Raw genomic sequence first — 20,792 nt, forward strand, 5'->3', positions numbered from 1 at the left:
CTTTGCTTAGTAAAGGTTTTGCATTTGTGACTTCAGGTATACAAGAGAGTGGTTGTAGCTATAGGCCATACCTTTGTGAAACATTTTATGCTACACCGCTTGATTGTTAAGATCAATAAAAATACACATTAACCTGTTCAGTAAAGGAATTCAGTGAAGCAGTTTCTTTCTGTGATGTGAATATACTTGTGTATATAGCTGGTACATATATCATCGCTGTACTGTATGTATTGACCAAGATTTTCACAAAAGTCATGACGCATCCCCATCTCTGAATTAAGGTGGAAAATTTTACCTATACTTGTATATGAAATGAAGGATAAGAAATCGAGGAGTGTTTTGTGTTGTGTTGATTTTCTACCACAACCTTGTCTGTTTTTCTGCATGCTTAACTCGTGTGTCCTGTGTGTTGTTTCCTTGGGAGGTATTCTGCTAACGCATTCATCTGTAGAGATCGACCCACATTTGAAGCGATTTGAATTTCACCTCGTTACCTAGTAACATGAATTAAAGATATATTACTGGCTACCGACAAGGGAGCGTGTACAAATGGGCGCTTACGCAAATCGTAGCGGAGGTAAACAGGATAAGACTTTCATAACATTTTTTTTGACTGTTTATGGCTTTTTTTGTTTTTTATTTACATAAATTTGCGTCATTTTTTGTTGCAAATTTATTTATGTTTTATTTTATAGGTCTGATAAACAACGCTTGGTGGAATAAGTACGAACGGAATAGCTAACATTCCATCAGAAATTTCTTAGTGTGAGTTGGATTCCGGAAGAGAAGGAGAAAATACCTAACTGTGTATACAGGTATCAGATCAAGAGAATAGTGTTAGGTACACAAACTGAGACGTCAGGCAGTGAAGCTCTGTATGCTTGTTAGTGGGTTTTTTTGTGGGAGCCCGGTGAGTCTAATTCGATAGACGGCAGGTATGCCACGCTGCCTGTGCGTGGGATTCAGCAGCGTACCCCTGGGTGCATGTACAGCATTGTGTCTGTGATTCACCCCAATACGTCATTTACCAGCCGTTAGCGAGTTAGCCGCGGCGGGCGCCAATTTCAGTTCGAGCAGAAAAACGAGCACATTGTGTATCAAACGGTGTAGGACTACGCAGGCATTAGCCAGGAAGACGTTCTGAGAGGACGACTGTTTGTGATTTGTTTGACGGAAAAAAGGACACATACGTTACAGCTGTATTTAACAATGTTTTAGCTATAGGTCTGCAGTGCACGTGAAGACGGTATTAACAACAAGTGTGGACACGTATATACACAGATATGTCTCAACACCCAACAGAGCAAGGCGTGCCCGAGGTACGGGTGAACGGTGAGAGCAACAATTCTCCACTCGTGTTCAATGGGGGGCTTATCCCCAATGGGTCGGGGGAGAACGAGGACTTAGTCTCGGATTCCAAGTCAAGATTCCAAGTACAGAGGGTGCCGTCTGTCCGGGGTGAGAAACCAAAACCGGTGGCACTTGTGGCCACGAACCTTTTAAAGCGTCACGCTAATGCCAATGCCAATACTTACGACGCCAGACGTAACACGCTGACGTTCGGCGGAGCGACGACTTACCACACCCGTCACAGTTTGGGCTCGATGGGCTCCAACTCGGACATCTACAGCGGTCAGTTGAGTCCTTATGCTACCTATCACAGCCAACTGAACACGTATGACAGCCGCCGGGAGAGCGGGCAGCTTAGCCCCACCGGCACGAATGTTTGTAAGACGTTTGGTCGTGACACCCAGGAAGCTCTGCCCCACGTGGACCATTACCGGAATCTGATGTCGGCAATAACGGCGATGAAACAGAGGCCCACTCTGACGGAGCTGCACGAGGAACAGGTAGACCACTCTTGTTAAAATTATACTTCTTTATTATTTCATTTAATTTGCAGTGGAATTTTATCTTGTGTCATTTTGGTTTTGATAGTGATATGATACCAGCAATGATGAAGATAATACCAGCCTGGATAATATCAGTGAAAATCACATAATGATATAGACAATGATAATGATGATATGAGAAATGATAATGAGCGGTGCTCACGTATTAATACCAGCAATGACAATAACAGTAATGATCATATAATAATATCAGCAATGACAATGATAATACCAGTAATGATCAAATAATACCAGCATTGATAATGATAACACAAGTGATGTCATATAATAATACCAGCAGTGGTAATGATAATTCCAGGATAATGATGCAATCCTACCACCATCGATAATGACACTATACTAGTAGTGATATTACCCGATCATAGGTCATATAATAACAACAGCAATAATAACAATGATAACAACAGTGTTGATAATGATAACAAAATAAATGATACCATGCACTAGCAATGATAATAGTAATGATATTATAATGTCTGTTTTCATAGAATACCAACAATTTTGACAACCATAATTAATAAAAGATTGAATTTTCTTTGAAATTGATGCAGAAACATGGTTTGCTTCAACACATTGAAATTGTTATTCCAAGCAGAGGATATAGGCTTAACCTGGTGAAATCTAGTAATTATTATGTCTTTTATACACAGCGTATGTTGTAACGTGAAGGAGATTGAAATGTGCCACATGACGGTTAGGGATTACCATGTGTATGATTTTTTTATATCATTATCTGATTCCTCAGGATCGAGAGCACCTTGTAATTAATTGAAATCAAAGATGGACTCTGTGTGGAATGCGTTTCAACACAGTATTTATGGTAGTTGAGTAATCGAATCGAGCCACGTTACAGCCAGAAGACTAAGACAGCACTTTGAGATAATTCCAGCCTGTTTCTAGGTCACATTATGTGGACCTACACAAAACCTAATCAAATCTTCACCATTTTATCCTGTGATTTTAGTAATGTTAAGTCTGTTGGGTAGGGGGTCCAGATTTCAACGGTCAGCAAATATAAGACATATAAGTAAAATAGGTAATATTAAGATATCGTAGGTAATCATGTTTAACACGGTTATTTGCCTTGAATAGGCATACATTAAACGTCAAATCTTATACCATGATCCCGTTTCGTTTTATGTACAAAGGTGGAAGTTTCCCATAAAAACAACCTGATCGAGTTTGAAGTGGATGACAAGAAGAACAAGGGAGGTAAATCTTCATCCGGCTCTGGGGGTGTAAAGTTTGGCTGGATACAGGGCGTCCTAGTAAGTTCTAACAGTTAGCCTAGCGTATAACGCTTTTTCATTGAGTAAACTGATCCATCTTTCCGACCATCTCAGATTTAACGTATAACAATGCATAGAACGTCAGTGCCTTGTTTTCTACAATCTAATTTGGCGGTAAAACATGCGGCTATATCTAATAGCTAATTTTGAGACGATGCCAAAAGAGAAAATGCTGTCGCTGTGAGTTCAAGTCTAGCTCATGCTGGCTTCATCTTCGGCCATATGTGGGAAGATCGCACTTAAGGTACCATGACTTGAATGTTTCACCGCTTCGTTACTCCAGGTACGATGTCTGTTGAATAATTGACCGTTTTTTTACTCCAGGTACGATGTCTGTTGAATATTGTACAATTTCCTTACTCTAGGTACGATGTCTGTTGAACATCTTTGGTGTGATGTTATTCCTGCGTTTGTCCTGGGTGACTGGTCAAGCGGGTATAGGTCTGGCCTCGGTCATCATTCTACTATCCGCAGTGGTCACTGTACTGACCACCATGTCTATGTCAGCCATCTGTACCAACGGGGAGGTCAAGGGAGGTGTGTGCTATTCATTTTCAACATACTTTAGAACATTTCACTTGATACTGCAGCTATCCAATGTATTGATGGAGCAAACTGGCAGTGTATTCATGAGCCCTTTTATAATTATCAGCTTATATGAACGTTTATAGGCTTCATTTCACAAAAAGCAGCATTTTATGGGTATGATTTCCCAGATTAAGACGAACAGTGATAATGTGAAAGAAAAGGAGTTCATTGTTAAAAACTTTTTTCCAACGCTCAGCGAATACCCATTAGTACATCGCCCGTCTGGAAAGCGAGAGCTTTGGAACCGTGACTTATAAGAAGCCGCCCTTGTGAAATTGCTGTAGTAGTGTAGAAAACGATGTTACACCTCAGTCAAACAAAGCTTTTACTCGTGACCTCAAAGGTGTGAGCAGTGACAGCTTTACAGCCCGAAAGCAAAATAAAATGTCCCGAGATAAACTCCCATAGACTTGTTTAACTAAAAACAATTGTAACTTTTTGTGCATTGGCCCGTCAGTGGCTCAGCCATATACATCACAAACCGCCTGCTAATAAAGTTTTTGTTCCCAACCCTGCAGGCGGAGCTTACTACATGATCTCCCGAAGTTTGGGACCTGAGTTTGGAGGAGCCATCGGAATCGTCTTCTCACTGGCTAATGCGATCGCCGCGGCGATGTATGTTGTGGGTTTCGCGGAGACCGTAGTACAGCTGATGGAGGTGATTAGCACTTTGATGACCTTTGTATTTTTTAAATACTGTAATGTGTTCTGAGTCATGCTTTAATAGATTATGTTGCTGCATTAATAGCAGTATATTATGGTCAGAACAATGCTTCGTTACACAGAATTCTGTTTGAATTAGAGATCAAGTCTGTCATACATATAATAGTTTGTAGCAATAACATAATCTGTTCTCTCGTCACTCAGAAAATATAGTATTCTGTCTTTTTAACAGATTGGCTTAAAATATAAATAAAAGCCTGTTCCGCGACGACCGTTCATTGTTTCTCTTTTGCCATTCTGCAAAATAGCTAGTTATTTGAATAGCTCTCTGTGAAAAGTGCCGCTGCGTTGGTTATGTGAGCCTATATATTACATTGTATACCAAAAGATAACGTTGAGTGTTTTCTGCACAAAGGAGTACGACAAGAGCATCACTGGTAATCCCCTGAATGACATTCGCCTGATCGGCTGTGTGACGTCGGTGTTTCTTCTCGGTATCGTCGTGATTGGCATGGAATGGGAGTCCAAGGTGAGTTTGAGGGCGTGAAATTCATGTGAAAACCATTTTGAAGAAAATTCACGTTGAGAAGTGGGACCTCGCATTGCATGAACTGCATCCCATTTCGACCATCTCAGGAACACTTTTATCGAAATCATCGGTGATAACTATCTCAGAGAGGTTAGGAATGGTACAGAAGAAAGGGAACTCCTGCGACCATTTAACAACACGAATAAATATGATTCCCTTTTTTCATTTTGATGATTTCAAGTGAGGACACGAAACTATGTATCTATTGTAATGGAGGGGAAAGTAGTTGGATCGAAATTTAGCTTAAATCCGGAATTTTTAACAGTTTTGTTTTGTGTCCTGTATTTGATTTTGATTGTAGTGATTTTTTTTTTTAAGCTCGAAAAAAGTTTCCATGTCCATCAATTATATTATTATATAATGTAATTTCACACACTTCCCTAAGAAAAGCTGCAACGAAAACGTAATCAACATGTCATATAGCCTCATTAAGACAAAAAATTTAAAAGTAACTGTGATTGAAATTTGATAGCGACTCCTAATTCATAAAAATGTTTTATTAACTAATAGTTCAGGGGAAATAGTTTAATACTTAGAATTTACCTGGTTTTACCTGGGAATTTTCTTCATCCTTAGACCTGTATAACTTAATCTAAGGCGTCTCGGAATTATTTATATGATGTAAAGGCGTAAACATCATAAGTGGAATACAATATTCTGAAATCCTTTCTTTCCAGGCGCAACTGGGACTCTTGTTTATCTTACTTGTGGCTATTCTGAATTTTGTCATCGGAACTTTCATCCCTCCGACACCGGATAAGAGGGCCAAAGGAGTTACCGGATATTCAGGTAGATATAGTAGGCAAACTGTTGTAGAGTAATAACAGTGTTGCGATCATGGTCATTTTGATTCGATTGGCATGCTGTTTAAGGCTTTAATCTGGAATTTTTCATATGTGCTACGGTGGCCTGGTGTATGTTTTGAGGAAACATGTTACGGACGAATTTTACGACGTGTATGTGAGATACAAATATAAACAGCGTAAATAATTTTCGACGAACATCATACTGATCTTACGTTCGCACCACCATCGTCGACCGCTTATTGTCACCAAGGAACCTCTCCGAGGCTTAATAATTCGCGTATCCACTGTCATTTTAACAAGCACCTTTTATTCAGACAGAAATTATGACTCTAAGTTAAACTGTAAAACACCAGTTCACATATTCAAAACTCAGTCAATTATTTTCCCTTTTTTTCTCTACCATAGGCGAAGTCTTCGTGGAAAACTTCTCTCCAGATTTTAGAGGCGGCGAAGGTTTCTTCTCCGTGTTTTCTGTTTTTTTCCCGGCTGCCACTGGGATCTTAGCTGGGGCCAATATATCCGGGGACTTAAAGGTTGGTTCGGTCTTATTATTATTGACTGGCGTATGGACATCTTTCGTGCTGTTTTGTTGATTAACTGAGTGAGGTTTGATAAGAGTGGAGTTCGTCCGATCACTAAACAAGAAAACAGCTTCTGATTTTTTGATTTTTTATTTGATTGGTGTTTTTTACGCCGTGCACAAAAATATTTCACTGATACGACGGCGGTGGCTAAGCACGGATCATGGTGGGAGGAAACCAACCAGAGCCCGGGGTAACCCACGACCATACGCATGCTGCTGGCAGACCTTCCCACCTTTGAATTGAAGATTTTAGCTCTGAAATGTTACATGATAAAACATGTTAATGATTTAGCCTAAAAATAATTTACGTCGTGCCGCTTGTTTGCTGTGACGCAGCAAATATATTAGGTAATGGGCAAGAGTTTGTTATATATAGGCCTATATATCTATATAGTCGATGAACGACTTTTCGATTTACTATCATGGTAACTTTGCCTTCTACCAGACAGCCTGTTGTTAGTCATTGGAAGTTTTCCTCTACACATCTTTTCGAACAGGATCCACAAATTCGATTTACTATCATGGTAACTTTGCCTTCTACCAGACAGCCTGTTGTTAGTCATTGGAAGTTTTCCTCTACACATCTTTCCGAACAGGATCCACAAAAGGCCATTCCGAAGGGAACATTTCTCGCCATTTTGTTAACAACCATTGTCTACCTCATGATGGCGTGGATGTGTGGCAGTGTATTACTCCGCGACGCCGCGGGACCAATCGAACAGCTAGTGGATCACATGAATATGACGTCACTTGGTAACCAGACAACGTTAGCCAGTAATATGACTGACTGGGCAGTAAATGCTACGATTTCAAGCTGTTCTGCCCATGGCCCAAAAAAGTGTGACTTCGGATCCATCAACTATAATTATGTAAGCACGTTCATTTTGTAAATGGTATATTATTTTACACATTTGGCAGAATTGGAAACTTGCACGACATATAGGTCCCCGTTTTGGAGTAGAAAGGCTGTGTTCAGTATCTTCACTTCTAGGCGATTCACCGCCTCCTTCCGTCAAGTGGATAGATGCCAACTGTCTGTATTTCACCCACTTCCTTCAAGTAGATAGATACTTACTGCCTGTATTTTACCTCCTTCCTTCAAGTGGATGGATGCTTACTGTCTGTATTTCACCTATTTCCTTCAAGTGGATGGATGCTTACTGTCTGTATTTCACCTAAAGTTTGATTTGTACAATTGCAGTTTGAGGCCTTAAAATTACACCCATGGTGCCAACATGCAATGAAATTTTTAGGAAAAGAAAGAGATTAAACTATCCAAAACTCTTTGTTAAGTGACAGTTTATAAAGTGAATGAATCCATGAGGATCAAGTACAATGTGTCAGTTGAAAAATGCGGAATATAGTATGTCTTAACGCCACATCGGCACTGAGCTGATACTTGCATATATGTACATGATGGTAAAGTGACCCACCAAGTATGCTACGAGCCCTAGGATCCGTCCTTAGCGTGTTTTGTTTAGATTTATTCATGCTAGTTAGAAAATAGCCATATTGTTATACTTTGGCCTCAGATCCTGATACCTTGCTGACGGATTTTTAACCTTTTCCACAATTTGTTTCGCCTCAAGTTACCCCATCAGGGGAACCCCTTCCCCTATATTTCTAGCTGTTATATGAGGTATAGGCCTATATTGTGAGCTGAATATTATTGCTGTGGAATTCCCAATCACAAGCTTTACCTCATTTTCCCCTCTGTTTTTCCTTCTAGTCTGTCGGCCTCATCTCTGGATTCCGTCCTCTGATTTTGGCGGGAATTTTCGCTGCAACCCTGTCGTCTGCTCTTGCCAGTCTTGTCAGCGCGCCAAAAGTATTTCAGGTGAGCAGGAAAAGTACCCTTCAGTCTATCATACATGGTCTGTATGTGGTGATGATATTAAGTTTGAGGGTTAATCCCAGAAGCAAAAGTTTGAGAATTCCAATGAAATTATTCCGGGTTTTCCGGTTGACCTAAATGCCATTTCCCGTGTCTCATTTCACAATGACGTATAAATAGCAAAGCTTTATTATATACAATTGGGAATTAAAAGAAGACATATAAAATATTGCCCGATTAAGGAGGTCAAGGTCATGGAGATGTTATTTGTTGTAGGCTGTTGGAAAAGACCGTTTGTTTCCCGGAACGAACTTTTTCGCTAAGGAGTATGGGAAATCCCGGGAACCAATCCGAGGCTACGTACTGACATTCGGGATTTCAATAGCCGTTACCTGTATAGGTAAGTGAACGCATTCGGTAATATCGTCAGGTTAAATTTATTGTTGAGAGTTTAGTTTGAAATATTTAGATATTGTAAAATTATTACTTCTAGTTAATTCTCTTTTAGACCTACAGATTAAACTTGTTATGTCATAGATAAAAAATGTTTCACAGTATATCGGTAAATTATAAATCACATGGTCGGTAAGATGAGATCAAACCCTGGTCTGGTCATACCAAAGAGTTTAAAATGGCACTTGTTGCGGACTTGCTTAGCGCTAAGCACTTAAAGGTTATAGCAAGGAAACACGACTTGTTGGCCCGGTGTCAGTATAATGTGACTGGATGGGGTGTCAGATCTGCGGCGTGATACTTCAGTGGCGGCAGCACTTTCGCAGGATGGTCTCGCCCTGCCACATGAAGACATGATATATATACACAGCTAATGACTCCTCGTCGTCATGTAACTGAAAAATTGTACTAAGTTAAACCCCAAGCACACAAACATACATGTTCAATCTATGGTCGAGTCAAATATTCTTGGTACTAACTGTCTTGGTACTTCTTCCTTTGATATTCACGGTTAGCTGATAGCCCCGCTTAGCACTGCTTGTGGATGGGACGTCATGGCTATAGTGTCAACGCTATGTTATTCTAGTTAAGCAGCATTATAGACCATTATGTGGGAAATGGGCCGGGCCTTGCTGCAAGAAACTGCGTGTTTTCTGGTAAATTGACCGAAGTATCGTTAAAATAACTCACTTTTAATCATATTATAGTTTAGTTTTTAATTTCTTCCAGCCGAACTCAACGTGATTGCCCCGATCATTTCTAACTTCTTCCTGATGGCTTACACCTTGATTAATTTTTCCTGTTTTGATGCCTCCTTAGCCAAGTCTCCAGGTGAGAGGTAATTCATCTTTGAGATTAAAAGTAAAACAAAAGCAAAAACAAACAATATAACCAAGGGGTAGGATGGAAACAGTCCTACAAGGTCAAATCCATTTTTTTCTGACAAGCTTGGTAACTCTTGCAAGACCTTCAAATACGCCATGTTAGAGAACCCGGAAACACGATTGCGTGTCATTCCTACCCTACTCACATACGGCTAGTTGACAAAACAAGGTTCGGGTGACTTCAGGGGAAACAGGTGCTTTCAAGGGCTATAGAAATATTTCGCGCCTGATTGGTTAAAATTGATAACATGGGGGCGCTTTCACTTTTCTCAGCGTTAGCGATTTGACTTACTTTGAGCTGTGATATTTCGGTTATGTAACATCAGACAAATACAAAAGTATGCTTTTTTAAACTAACATACAGACTATTTTAAATATAACTTTATTCACTCGGTGGATAACAAATTATCAAGAATAGTAAAGAATTTCCTTTGAATTTTATTAAAACAGTCTCTACAGTGATTTTAAACTAAGAAAATATCATTTCATTTTTACAGGCTTCCGTCCAGCTTTCAAGTTTTATAACAAATGGTTGAGTTTACTGGGAGCGATTTTGTGCCTGGCTGTGATGTTTGTTATCAACTGGTGGGCGGCCCTAGTTACCTTTGTCGTTGTGGGGGCCCTTTATTTGTACATACGACAGGCGAAGCCAGGTAAATATGGTCATTTGTACCTTGGTGGTTGTGGGGGACCTATATATACATTTACATTCGACAGGTCAGTGTGTTCACCATTCTGATTAAGTGGACGACAGGTAAACCAGGCCGTGGGAGCCATTTGTATGTACATATGACAGACGAAGCCAGGAAAATGTGGTTACATTTGTGGTTAAATGAGCCATATATATGCATATATGACAGGCAGAGTCAGGTAAACGTGATTACCTCTTCTTACGAATTGGTATGATCTGTCTTAGCCGAGAAATAAACTATAGTGGATACTGTGGCGTTAAGTATCTCAATTTCAGCCTGTCTCTGAGTCAATGACTGTTTTCGCCATTGTGATACCTGTCACATGATTAATAAACTGTACATTGAGGCAGCGTGATGTAAAACAATTTAACCCAAGTGAGATAGGCACCGAAGAGATTTTAAAATAAATATGAAACATATAGCTTTAAGGTAGGAAATTCTTTAAGTAAAAGTAATCATTGCCTTCAGATATGATAGTTTCAGTGTCCCGTAGTACATAGGAATACTTTAGGAATCGGCAAAAATCAGCATCACTCAGCATTTAGCAGCATGCATGTTATTTATCACCTCCTGTTCCTTGCCGAAGTCGGAAGGGAACAATCTCGGCTCAGGTCATACCAAAAACTTTAGAAATGGTACTTGTTGCTGCTGCGCTTGGTGTTCACTACTGACAGACTAGATCAAGGAGATAGGACTGGTTTGCGCGGTATTAGTATAATGTGACTGGGTGGGGTGTCATGGCTGGTGTCTTCGGCCTAATACTTCAGTGATGGCAGCTCTTTGGCGTCATGGGATCGCCCTGTCCCAAGGAGACACATTATATGTACACACATCTAATGATACCTCGTTGTCATGTAACTAAAAAAATTGCTAAGTACGACGTTAAACATTAAGCATTCATTCATTCCTGTTCCTTGCGAGAAACACGGGAGCTTGAAACTATGAATTCACGATATACTCGGGCGACAGGTGTTTTATAGTGTCGCTTATTAAGAACCTTCCAGTGACGTTTTTTTACTCTATGACGTCACAAGTAATTGTCACTCTAGAACAAATTCCACATCATCTTATCTTTCACCAAAACACTGACATGCTCTATTGCTACCGACCTGTTTCCTGATTACGTGTGTCTGTTACATGCCAGCTGTCGTTACACAGGTGGCACCAAACTGTTAATTACCAGCCGTGCAATGTTGTATGTGTGCTTGCACTAATTAACAAGTACGGGCTAAGTTTTTCTCGATCATGTTGACTGACCTTTAAACATGAGTTTAGGCGCCAGACACTTTTTTCAAGGCGGCTGTTAGGAGATCTTTTTAGGCGGAATGGCCTGAATCCGTTCAAAATCCGTTCAAGAATTTGTGTACGCATGTTGCATTCCATCTATTGACTCTGATCCTTTACTACGCAATGAATACCAACTTCCTTACAAAGTACAATGCCGCACATTTAACCGCAATGGAATAAATGTATAGCCGTGTTCTACACGTAAACAGCAAGTCTTGTCTAGAAAAAAAAGGTGAAAGTAGAAAAGACTCTTCAGTAATGAAGTGACTAATTTGGCCTATGTACTGAATAAAAGACTTAATCCGGAGCCTGTGTTTACATTGTAGACTTTCATGGTACCAGTAGCAATAGCCTTTGTCTTAAAGAGGTATTGAATTTACAAATGTAGTGATTGTCAGAGATACACTCAACCCGCTGATATATTTATTTATTTGGTTTTACGCCCTACTCAACAATACTTCACTTACAGGATGGCGGCCAGCATTATGGCGGTAGGACACCGGATAAAGCCCGGAGGAAGCCCACGATCATCCGAAGGTTGTGCCAGAACTTCACTGGTATATGTTATGTGTGATTAGGTTATCTTTTCTTATTTAGTTGTGTCAGTGTTTTCTTTATTTTTGTGTTGTTTCCACAGATGTTAACTGGGGATCATCAGGACAAGCGCATGCGTACCAGGACGCCTTAAAAACGTGCCAGAAATTAGTAACCGTGGAAGAGCACGTAAAGAATTTCCGGTAGGTGTGCACAAGGATATGTCAGTTTTAGTCTGTATTGTCTGTAATTAGTCTGTATAACGATCAGGACGTAACCAAGCCCGCTCTTATATATACTAGTACTTGAAGAAAATGTAAACCAAATCTGTTCACCGTAATTTCTTTTGTACTTTTGTTTTGTCCTACCTCGGAACAACTGGTAGCTGTGTGTGTTTTTGAATTTCATGTGCAAGCTGGGAGTTTATCTGTGAACAGGCAATATGAATTGTTGAAGGGTTATATTGACTTCTTCACTTCTATATCTGTCGACAACTGACTTGTATGGCTGCTGTGCAAAAATATTTTCGTTATTGTTTATATTTGAATGTGAACTACGTAACTACCCAAGTAGCTAAGGAGTTTCCCTTTAGTGCAGCATCCGCGGGACTACTTTTCATTGAACATAGTCCGTCACATACCAAACTCGTCTGATAATGAAATACTTTAATTCGCCATATATTTAAGATTTGTCCATTACATCTAACTTGATTCCAAGATACGGGTAAATCTTAGATGTGTTTCATTCTTACATGTATTGCTGAGCTTTCAGAATACTAATCTTGAGTCCCGATTCATGAAGTCACCTTAACACTACGATCACGAATATGGTCCGTCTTCTCTAATGGGGAACTGCGTTCCTTCACCTGTGCTATTTTCAGTATGCCTTAGAAACGGGTGTCCTTTGAAGCTGACGTCATCCTGAGGTCAAATAACCTTATAGTTCGAAAGGTCACAATTGACACAACAGTACCTTGCGCGTGAACCGAACAGCATACATACTTCTTCAACTAGCATAATGTATTTCCCTGTCTTCTCTGCTCGGTGTTTATTAATTTGGATGGGGAAACTTGGTCCGTGGATAGCTGATCTCGTAGCTATCCATGCTTACACAACATTGAGCAAGGAAAACCGTATGACAGTTTCACCTTTTAAATGCATCCAACAAAATTTGTACGTTTAAGAAATGTCTCAATACTTATTGAATTTTAAACCTGTTTATTTTTTAAAATTATTTTAACTCTTTCATGCTAGCGACTAACATCATGTGTGTACGTCCGTAAATGTTAACAGAGCTTTTAGATCTAGGATGAGGGTATAAATTTTAGTCTTCCGATTAAGCTTTTCACTTTACCTTTGTTTTTTAGTCCTCAGATACTGGTGCTCTCTGGCAATCCAGAAAACCGCCCAGACCTGGTAGAATTTGCGTCCGCCATTACGAAAAGGCAGAGCCTGTTGTTGTGTGGTCACGTTTTGGAGGTGAGAGAACGAAGATCAGGGTATCTTCTGACATCATACGATTTATTATGTTTATTTATTTGGTGCTCTATATGACAGACGTTGATATTTAACTATGACACAGGTCACGTTTTGGGGTAGAGGAAACATTTGCAAATCAAGAGACATCTTTCTGTAAGATCCAAGACAGCGAGAGCTGAATTCGAACTCACGACACGATTGACCAAAAGATTGTCATCTCCCACTGAAGCACTTAATATCTTTTTAATGGATTCCGATCTATACCGTTTAAAAGAAAACTCAACTGTTTTACTTGTAACTATTTTTTATTTTGTGAAAAGAATATGTTAAAATAGGTTTTTCAAGTAGATGTATTTTCGGTGCCCGAAACAAAAATCTGTGAAACTATTTTTTCTGTCTTTTTTTAAGGGAGAACTTTCCGACCATTTAAAACATCTACGTTCCATGGCCTCTTATAGCTGGTTCCGGTCCAGGAAGATAAAGGCTTTTTACTACGGCGTGGCTGCGAATAGCCTCCGCCAGGGAGCGCAAGTACTTTTGCAGGTTAGTAAGTCTGCCAGCATGTAAAAAGGCCAATGTTTTACGAAATGACTGACTGCGTTTTGGTTCTGATTTAAAATGTTATATTTGATTTGTATTTGGTATATTTGATTGGTGTTTTAGGCCGTACTGAAGAATATTTCACTTAAACGACGGCGGCCAGCATTACCCAACTGACAATGAATCTTTCAGCGGACTGTACCCGTCACTGTGTATTTAGACACATGACTTACGTTCTCAAAGAATTTCATGAAGAAACCTTTATACTTACAGATCACAGGTCTGGGGAAACTCCGTCCAAACACCCTGATGTTGGGTTACAAAACTGACTGGCAAACAGACGAAATAGACATGGTGGATCAGTACTTTAACATCATACAGTGAGTATATGGTCCCTGTTTCATGAAGCATACTTAGTGCCAAGTAGCCCTTAAGTGCTAAATGCACTTTATATCTCTACAGCATTCGTCGTTATGGTATTTAAGAGCAAACTTAGCTAAGTGAGCTTCATGAAACCGACTCCTGGTGTAGTGATGCGGTGTTTCTGTTAATATCAGCAAAATACTGTGAATCTATCCTATTTACGTCGTACAAAAACAACAATGTGGAAATAATATTAGGTACAGCGAAAAACGACAATAAACGAGAATATTTGTTTATTTATTTATATATTTATTTGATTGTTTTACGCCGTACTCAAGAATATTTCACTTATACGACGGCGGCCAACATTATGGAGGGAGGAAACCAGGTAGAGCCCGGGGGAAACCTATGATCATCCTCAGGTTGCATGCAAACCTTCTCACTTACGGCCGGAAAGGAAGCCAGCATGAGCTGGACTTGAATTCTCAGCTACAATAAACGGGAATAAAATATTGTTGTTTCTAATTGCAGCGACGCGTTTGACCTACATTATGGAGTAGGCGTGTTCCGTGTGCCGGGAGGGTTTGACATCAAGAAGGTCACAGACGATGTCTTAGTAGGGGAGGACAGTCTAGGCCACGAAACCTATCACAGTTCCGACGAAGGTATCCTGTATTTCTAGCATTATTTAATAGTTATACATTAATTCTTCTTTATTCCTTTGAGAGCTTGGAGATCACTTCATGTATCTCTGATAAGAAACAATGGGGTAACGTGTTTAAACCTACAACTGGTCTCGGTTTCATGAAGCGCACTTGGCCAAGCAAACCCTTCATACCATGACAATATGTCGTAGAGCTATGAAATATTCTTAGTTTAGTGCCAGGTAACACCAAGTACATGAAAAGCACGATTCATGAAACTGACCCTTACTCATGATAGAACGGAGTCAAACGGATATTTTTGCTGATTTCTTCTATCCACTTTTTATTTATTGCCGTTGCATAAGTGAAAACTTCTTACGTACCGCGAAGAAAGTCAAACGTATACCTATATACATATAAAATAGTAGTATACAGATTTGTTCATAAATGCATATCTTTGGCAGACGAGGAGACTGAAGCACCCTCCAGTCGTGGATCTTCGGAGGCTGTAGATAATGGAAGTTCTTCACATAATAGAAGTTCTTCACGCAATGGTGCCGTTAGCTTGTCCGGTGTGGTAAACCCAAGCTTTCATGGGTCGGAGAGATTGCCTACTGTACCCTCAGGAATTGCCTTAAAGAACATGGAAGAAGGCGTCATAGACGACGGCGTTTCACCTTGCCCTCTCCCAGAAGACTCCAGACGAAATGGCCAAAACGATGACGAAGACGGGGAAGAGGATTTGAATCTGAGTCTGTCGGAAAACCGATTCCGTGCCAAGCAGGAAGGCACCATCGATGTGTGGTGGCTGTTTGATGATGGGGGTAGGAATTTCGGTTTTATCGGCCATTTTCAACGAATCTGATTACACCTAATTTGAACATAGTGTTATTCTATCCGGAGACCGTAGACTTGGCTAGGTGATGTTTACAAAATGGCGCTGGCTGTAACTGCCATGACTTTGACAAGTGAGTGCGTGTGTTCGAATCTAACTCTTAGTGGTTCATGTGCGGCTTTACATGAGGTTTGTGACTGTTTCCTAGAGCAGTCCGGTTTCTTCCACCCGTAAAACCGGCCGCCGCGGGGTAAGTGAGGAATCCTTGAATAAAGGGTTAAAAAACAATCGAATATATGAATAAATTTACAAAATGGTCATGATAAGGTTTTCCCGATACTAAAATAGTGCAAAATCCTGGTTTAACATTCGCTGGCATATAGTCAAAGCTGTCATTGGTGCGCTAGTATTGTAAGAATGATGTGCATGTTCTCTATCGATTTACGGGGGCGTCCGTGGCTCAGTCGGTTAGCGCGCTAGCGCAGCCTAATGACCCAGGAGCCTCTCACCAATGCGGTCGCTGTGAGTTCAAGTCCAGCTCATGCTGGCTTCCTCTCCGGCCGTAAGTGGGAAGGTCTTCCAGCAACCTGCGGATGGTCGTGGGTTTCCCCCGGGCTGTGCCCGGTTTCCACGCACCATAATGCTGGCCGCCGTCGAACAAGTGAAATATTTTTGAGTACGGCGTAAAACACCAATCAAATAAATAATAAATAAATAATCTATCGATTTACAGGCCTTACATTGCTAGTTCCCTACATCTTGTCCACAAGGGCTAGCTGGAAAAACTGCCAACTTCGGGTATTTTGTGTGGGAACGAAACAGGCGAATATTAACGAAGATCAGAGAAGGTATGTACGAAAATAAAAGGTAATTGCAGTGGAAATTGATTAGATACCACGATTTTATCCTCACTTGAGTGAAAGTCAAAAGCACAATTCTGTTATTTATTTCATCACAATAGCCCTTTCTTTGGTATACTTATTACCAAATGAAGACAGTGATTAAAGTTGTTTGGTTACCCGATGTACGTTTGTTTGGTACTGTTTCAGAATGGCAACATTGTTGAACAAGTTTCGGATTGACTTTTCCCAGCTGACTGTGATAGCAGATCTAGGAAGTAAGCCAAGACCTGAAACGTGAGTACGATAGCGTTGTGGCTAATTATTCGAGACTGACAATTTTAAAGTGCCACTGAGACCCTATTCTGAGGACCTTAAGAAAATTAACCTCTGTGGCAGGATGCGTATATACTGTTTTTTGAATTATATGGGCGTCTTGTAATGTGTTAATTTCGGTCATGAAATACGGCTTTCGCCACTTCTGTGTAATATTACACAGTATTTTGTCATAATAACAATTCATTCTAGCAACTCTCAAACATCAGATTTTTGTTGAGATTAACACATTATTTTTTGACTTGAAGTGTTTCATGATCAGATTTAATACACAAAGCAGTTCGCATTTGTGGACTCTGACTTGACTGTGAAGCAATCGCAGTCAGTTTGCCTTTTCGTTTTAAACTAAAATCACAAGTACAGCCTGTATCATATCCTTGGCTTTTAAACGTGCGTGTGATGTCACTTAGCGTGCCTGTCGTGTCACTTAACATGCCTTAACATCACAGACAGGTTAAGTGACATCTCACTTAACCTGTCTGTGATGTCACTTTACGTGCCTGTGATGTAACTTAACGTGCCTGTGATATCACTTAACGTGTGACTTCCGTAGTATGTTGTCAATACCTTTGACTGAATAAATGAATGAAAGATTATTGTTTAAGGCCACTTTCAAAGTACTGCAGCCGTCTCTCGTCGATGTTACCTTTGAATGTAAAAATTCAACACAAAGGCTTGCTATACGTCACCAAGAAAATTTCCGTATATAGAGTATAGTGCTCCAAGAAGTAAGCCTTTCGTTTCTGCCTATGGACGTCTTTGCAGCAATTAGTAAATGCTAACCTATCACATATTTACTTGCAGCACTGAAGAGTATGAGACAATGATGGCGAAATGGAAGCTGGGAAAAGACGAGTCATCTGACGACAAACCCTGGATGATCTCTGACGCGGAGTTCCTGGCGCACAAAGCCAAGGTAAGAATCAATATAAGCCCTTGGGTATGGCAGTTTGCCGACGCCAGTTGATCAAGGTTTCTGCGCAGTAGTATGTGTTATTCCATTAATTTATATACTCCTGCTCCTACTTAAGATAATCCTCCGCAACACAACATACAAATCTTGCATGCTCAAATATGGTTTACAGATGATTAGGATCAGTGGCTATATGAGAGTAATGGGTACCAAGTGTACTGGATAAGATCTCTTTTATTTGTGTCATTGCCCAGGCCATCGCTTGTTCAGCAAAGCGTTGTGTCTCTGTGACTGTCAGAACCGTTACCAATATGGCCGCTTGTTCGAGTCCAGCCTTCTTCGCTTCAACTTCGGCCTGAAGTCATGAAATGTGTTAAGTACTAGAACTGGCACTCCTTCGTAATTGTTATATTTTTTCTCGGGAACTGTTAGCACTTATCCCTTTATTTATATTCTTTTCAGACCAATCGACATCTAAAATTACGAGAACACTTATTGACACATTCCAAGAAAGCAGCTCTCATTGTCATGTAAGTATTTTGTCAATCATTGATACATGTAGTAATTTGCAACTAGAAACAAGTCCTCACCTCTTTCGTGTTCATTCCTTCATCTTGGTTCTTGACGCCGTCGCCCGTCTATCGAATTTTCAAACTAAATTGTCTAGAACTGCCTTGGTCCTTTTTGCCTGCATGTTGCACATTTTTGATTCATATATATGTATAGGATGTATATTTAATCCATGATCTGTGAGATCATTGGACACAATTTATAATACTCCGTGTCCAGAGAATTTGCTTAATCTGGCCATAGAGGAATTCACCACCAATCAAATAACATGAACAAATAACTAAGTGCTTTTTTGACCTTTCAGGACGTTACCCATACCCAAAAAGGCCACTACCTCTGCCGCCTTGTACATGTCCTGGCTAGAAGTCATCACGAAAGACATGCCGCCTATTCTTTTGCTGCGAGGAAACCAACAGGATGTTCTCACCTTTTACTCATAGCAGGAGAAACGAATAGGATGTTCTCACCTCACTTTTTACTCACATCAGAGGAAACAAACAGAATGCTCTCATCTCCTACTCTTGGCAGGGGAAACCAATGGGATGTTCTCACCTTTCGCTCACAGCAGGAGAAACCAAAAGGATGTTCTCACCTTTTACTCATGGCAGGGGAAACCAACATGATGTTCTCGTTTTCTGCTCATAGCAGGGGAAACCAACAGGATGTTGCCATCTTCTACTCATAGAAGGGGAAACCAACAGGATGTTTTCACCTTTTACTTATAGCAGAGGAAGCCAATAGGATGTTCTCATCTTCTACTTATAGCAGGGGAAACCAATAGGATGTTCTCATCGTCTATTCATAGCAGAGGAAACCAAGAGAACGTCCTCGCCTGTTACTCATTATGGCGGAATCCTAGAGGATTCTCTCACCTTCTACGCATATATGATGAAACCAGCAGGATATCCTGACATTAGAGGAAACCAAAAGGATGTCCATGCCTATAACTCAAAGCAGGGGAAACTAAGAGGGATCCCTCACCTGTTACTCACAGCAGCAGAGAGCCGTATGGCGCGTTTGTAGCATTACTGCCAAACACCATGCCGTCCTCCTATGAGATTGACAGTCAAACCTAATTTTGAACTCCCAGTAGCGATAATCACGCCACTGTTCAACCAGTCAGCAGGGTTGCGATGGAAATACACCAACTGTAAATAAAAAAGCGGCTCAGAATCGAAGAATTCGGTTCTCGCAGTCATTATCACTCCTCTGGAAGTAAAATGAGGTCATCACATGACTCGAAGGTGTTAATTTCCTGGAATCCTTCGGCGATAGACAGTGATCAACACATTACCTGGACCGTCTGGTAACGGGATTTAAGTAACACCCTGGTAAATCTTGATTTCAAGACAGTTATTTTCAAATAGTACTCATCAAAGGTCATGAAAGATTTCGTGGTTACGAGTGCTATGTCTCAGCGCTCAATGTTCAAAGTAAGAGTTTGTTAGAGCGTTACTACATGGATTGGGATTTATCTCCCCTTGACGATGAAAACATATACGTGCATGTGGGCGACCTGCAGACCTTTTATACCGTACCATGTTATCTATGCAATTTTGTTTGAGACCAGAAGTTAATGACGTTGCGTTGAGTTCAACACATTTTCTTAGTTTTGTCTACAATTTTTAATATAACTAGTTTTGTAACAGGTAATAAGCTAAGTGAGTTTTAGGTTATTTTCAGTTTTGGAAAAAAGGAGCTAAGGTGGTTACCGCACCTAGTGAGAATGTGTGGGTAAGTTACATCACACCATGTCACCCTCAAAAATTATAAAGGGTTGGCCATGTACTGCAGCCCTGGTGTACACCAGATGTTTCTTCTAAAACACAACGCATTTACCACTGCCACGTTCAAGTTATTTTCTCCATCTCAATTGAATGTCAAGCTGTATGAGCAAAGCATGTAGGAATAATACTCATATATATTCAAGCAATAGTAGTTTGTCATATAGTATAGTAAAATACATATGAACAATTAATCAGGCACACGCTCTTTAATTTTAAAGTACATAATCAATTCTTTGTCAAACGGTGTGTATATATTTTTCAGATGAGCTTTTTTGGGGTGTAGCCAAGCAAGCTGAGGTAACAACCTCACACGTCTTTCAAATTGTTGACTTTTTACGCTAAAAGGAAAAAAATGTCCAAGGCAGTTTGTAA

General features: G+C 40.2%; 1 protein-coding gene across 1 annotated transcript in view; it reads left to right on the top strand.

The window, feature by feature from the left end:
* Window positions 1-1,283: 1,283 nt before the first annotated feature.
* LOC135473230 (solute carrier family 12 member 1-like) overlaps window positions 1,284-20,792 on the top strand; it is a 20,222-nt gene continuing 713 nt past the window's right edge. The window contains exons 1-23 of the mRNA XM_064753074.1: window positions 1,284-1,850; window positions 3,062-3,181; window positions 3,568-3,739; window positions 4,309-4,448; window positions 4,869-4,982; window positions 5,720-5,831; window positions 6,254-6,381; window positions 7,028-7,300; window positions 8,161-8,268; window positions 8,542-8,665; window positions 9,448-9,549; window positions 10,100-10,255; window positions 12,219-12,318; window positions 13,482-13,593; window positions 14,002-14,136; window positions 14,407-14,513; window positions 15,028-15,161; window positions 15,605-15,964; window positions 16,709-16,823; window positions 17,025-17,111; window positions 17,955-18,066; window positions 18,526-18,593; window positions 18,938-20,781. Of these exons, the coding sequence (XP_064609144.1) occupies window positions 1,284-1,850; window positions 3,062-3,181; window positions 3,568-3,739; window positions 4,309-4,448; window positions 4,869-4,982; window positions 5,720-5,831; window positions 6,254-6,381; window positions 7,028-7,300; window positions 8,161-8,268; window positions 8,542-8,665; window positions 9,448-9,549; window positions 10,100-10,255; window positions 12,219-12,318; window positions 13,482-13,593; window positions 14,002-14,136; window positions 14,407-14,513; window positions 15,028-15,161; window positions 15,605-15,964; window positions 16,709-16,823; window positions 17,025-17,111; window positions 17,955-18,066; window positions 18,526-18,593; window positions 18,938-19,073 (3,582 nt within the window). The 3' untranslated portion in view covers window positions 19,074-20,781. The remainder of the gene's footprint in view (window positions 1,851-3,061; window positions 3,182-3,567; window positions 3,740-4,308; window positions 4,449-4,868; window positions 4,983-5,719; window positions 5,832-6,253; window positions 6,382-7,027; window positions 7,301-8,160; window positions 8,269-8,541; window positions 8,666-9,447; window positions 9,550-10,099; window positions 10,256-12,218; window positions 12,319-13,481; window positions 13,594-14,001; window positions 14,137-14,406; window positions 14,514-15,027; window positions 15,162-15,604; window positions 15,965-16,708; window positions 16,824-17,024; window positions 17,112-17,954; window positions 18,067-18,525; window positions 18,594-18,937; window positions 20,782-20,792) is intronic.

The sequence above is a fragment of the Liolophura sinensis genome, chromosome 8 (genome assembly GCF_032854445.1).
Source record: "Liolophura sinensis isolate JHLJ2023 chromosome 8, CUHK_Ljap_v2, whole genome shotgun sequence".
NCBI lineage: Eukaryota > Metazoa > Mollusca > Polyplacophora > Chitonida > Chitonidae > Liolophura > Liolophura sinensis.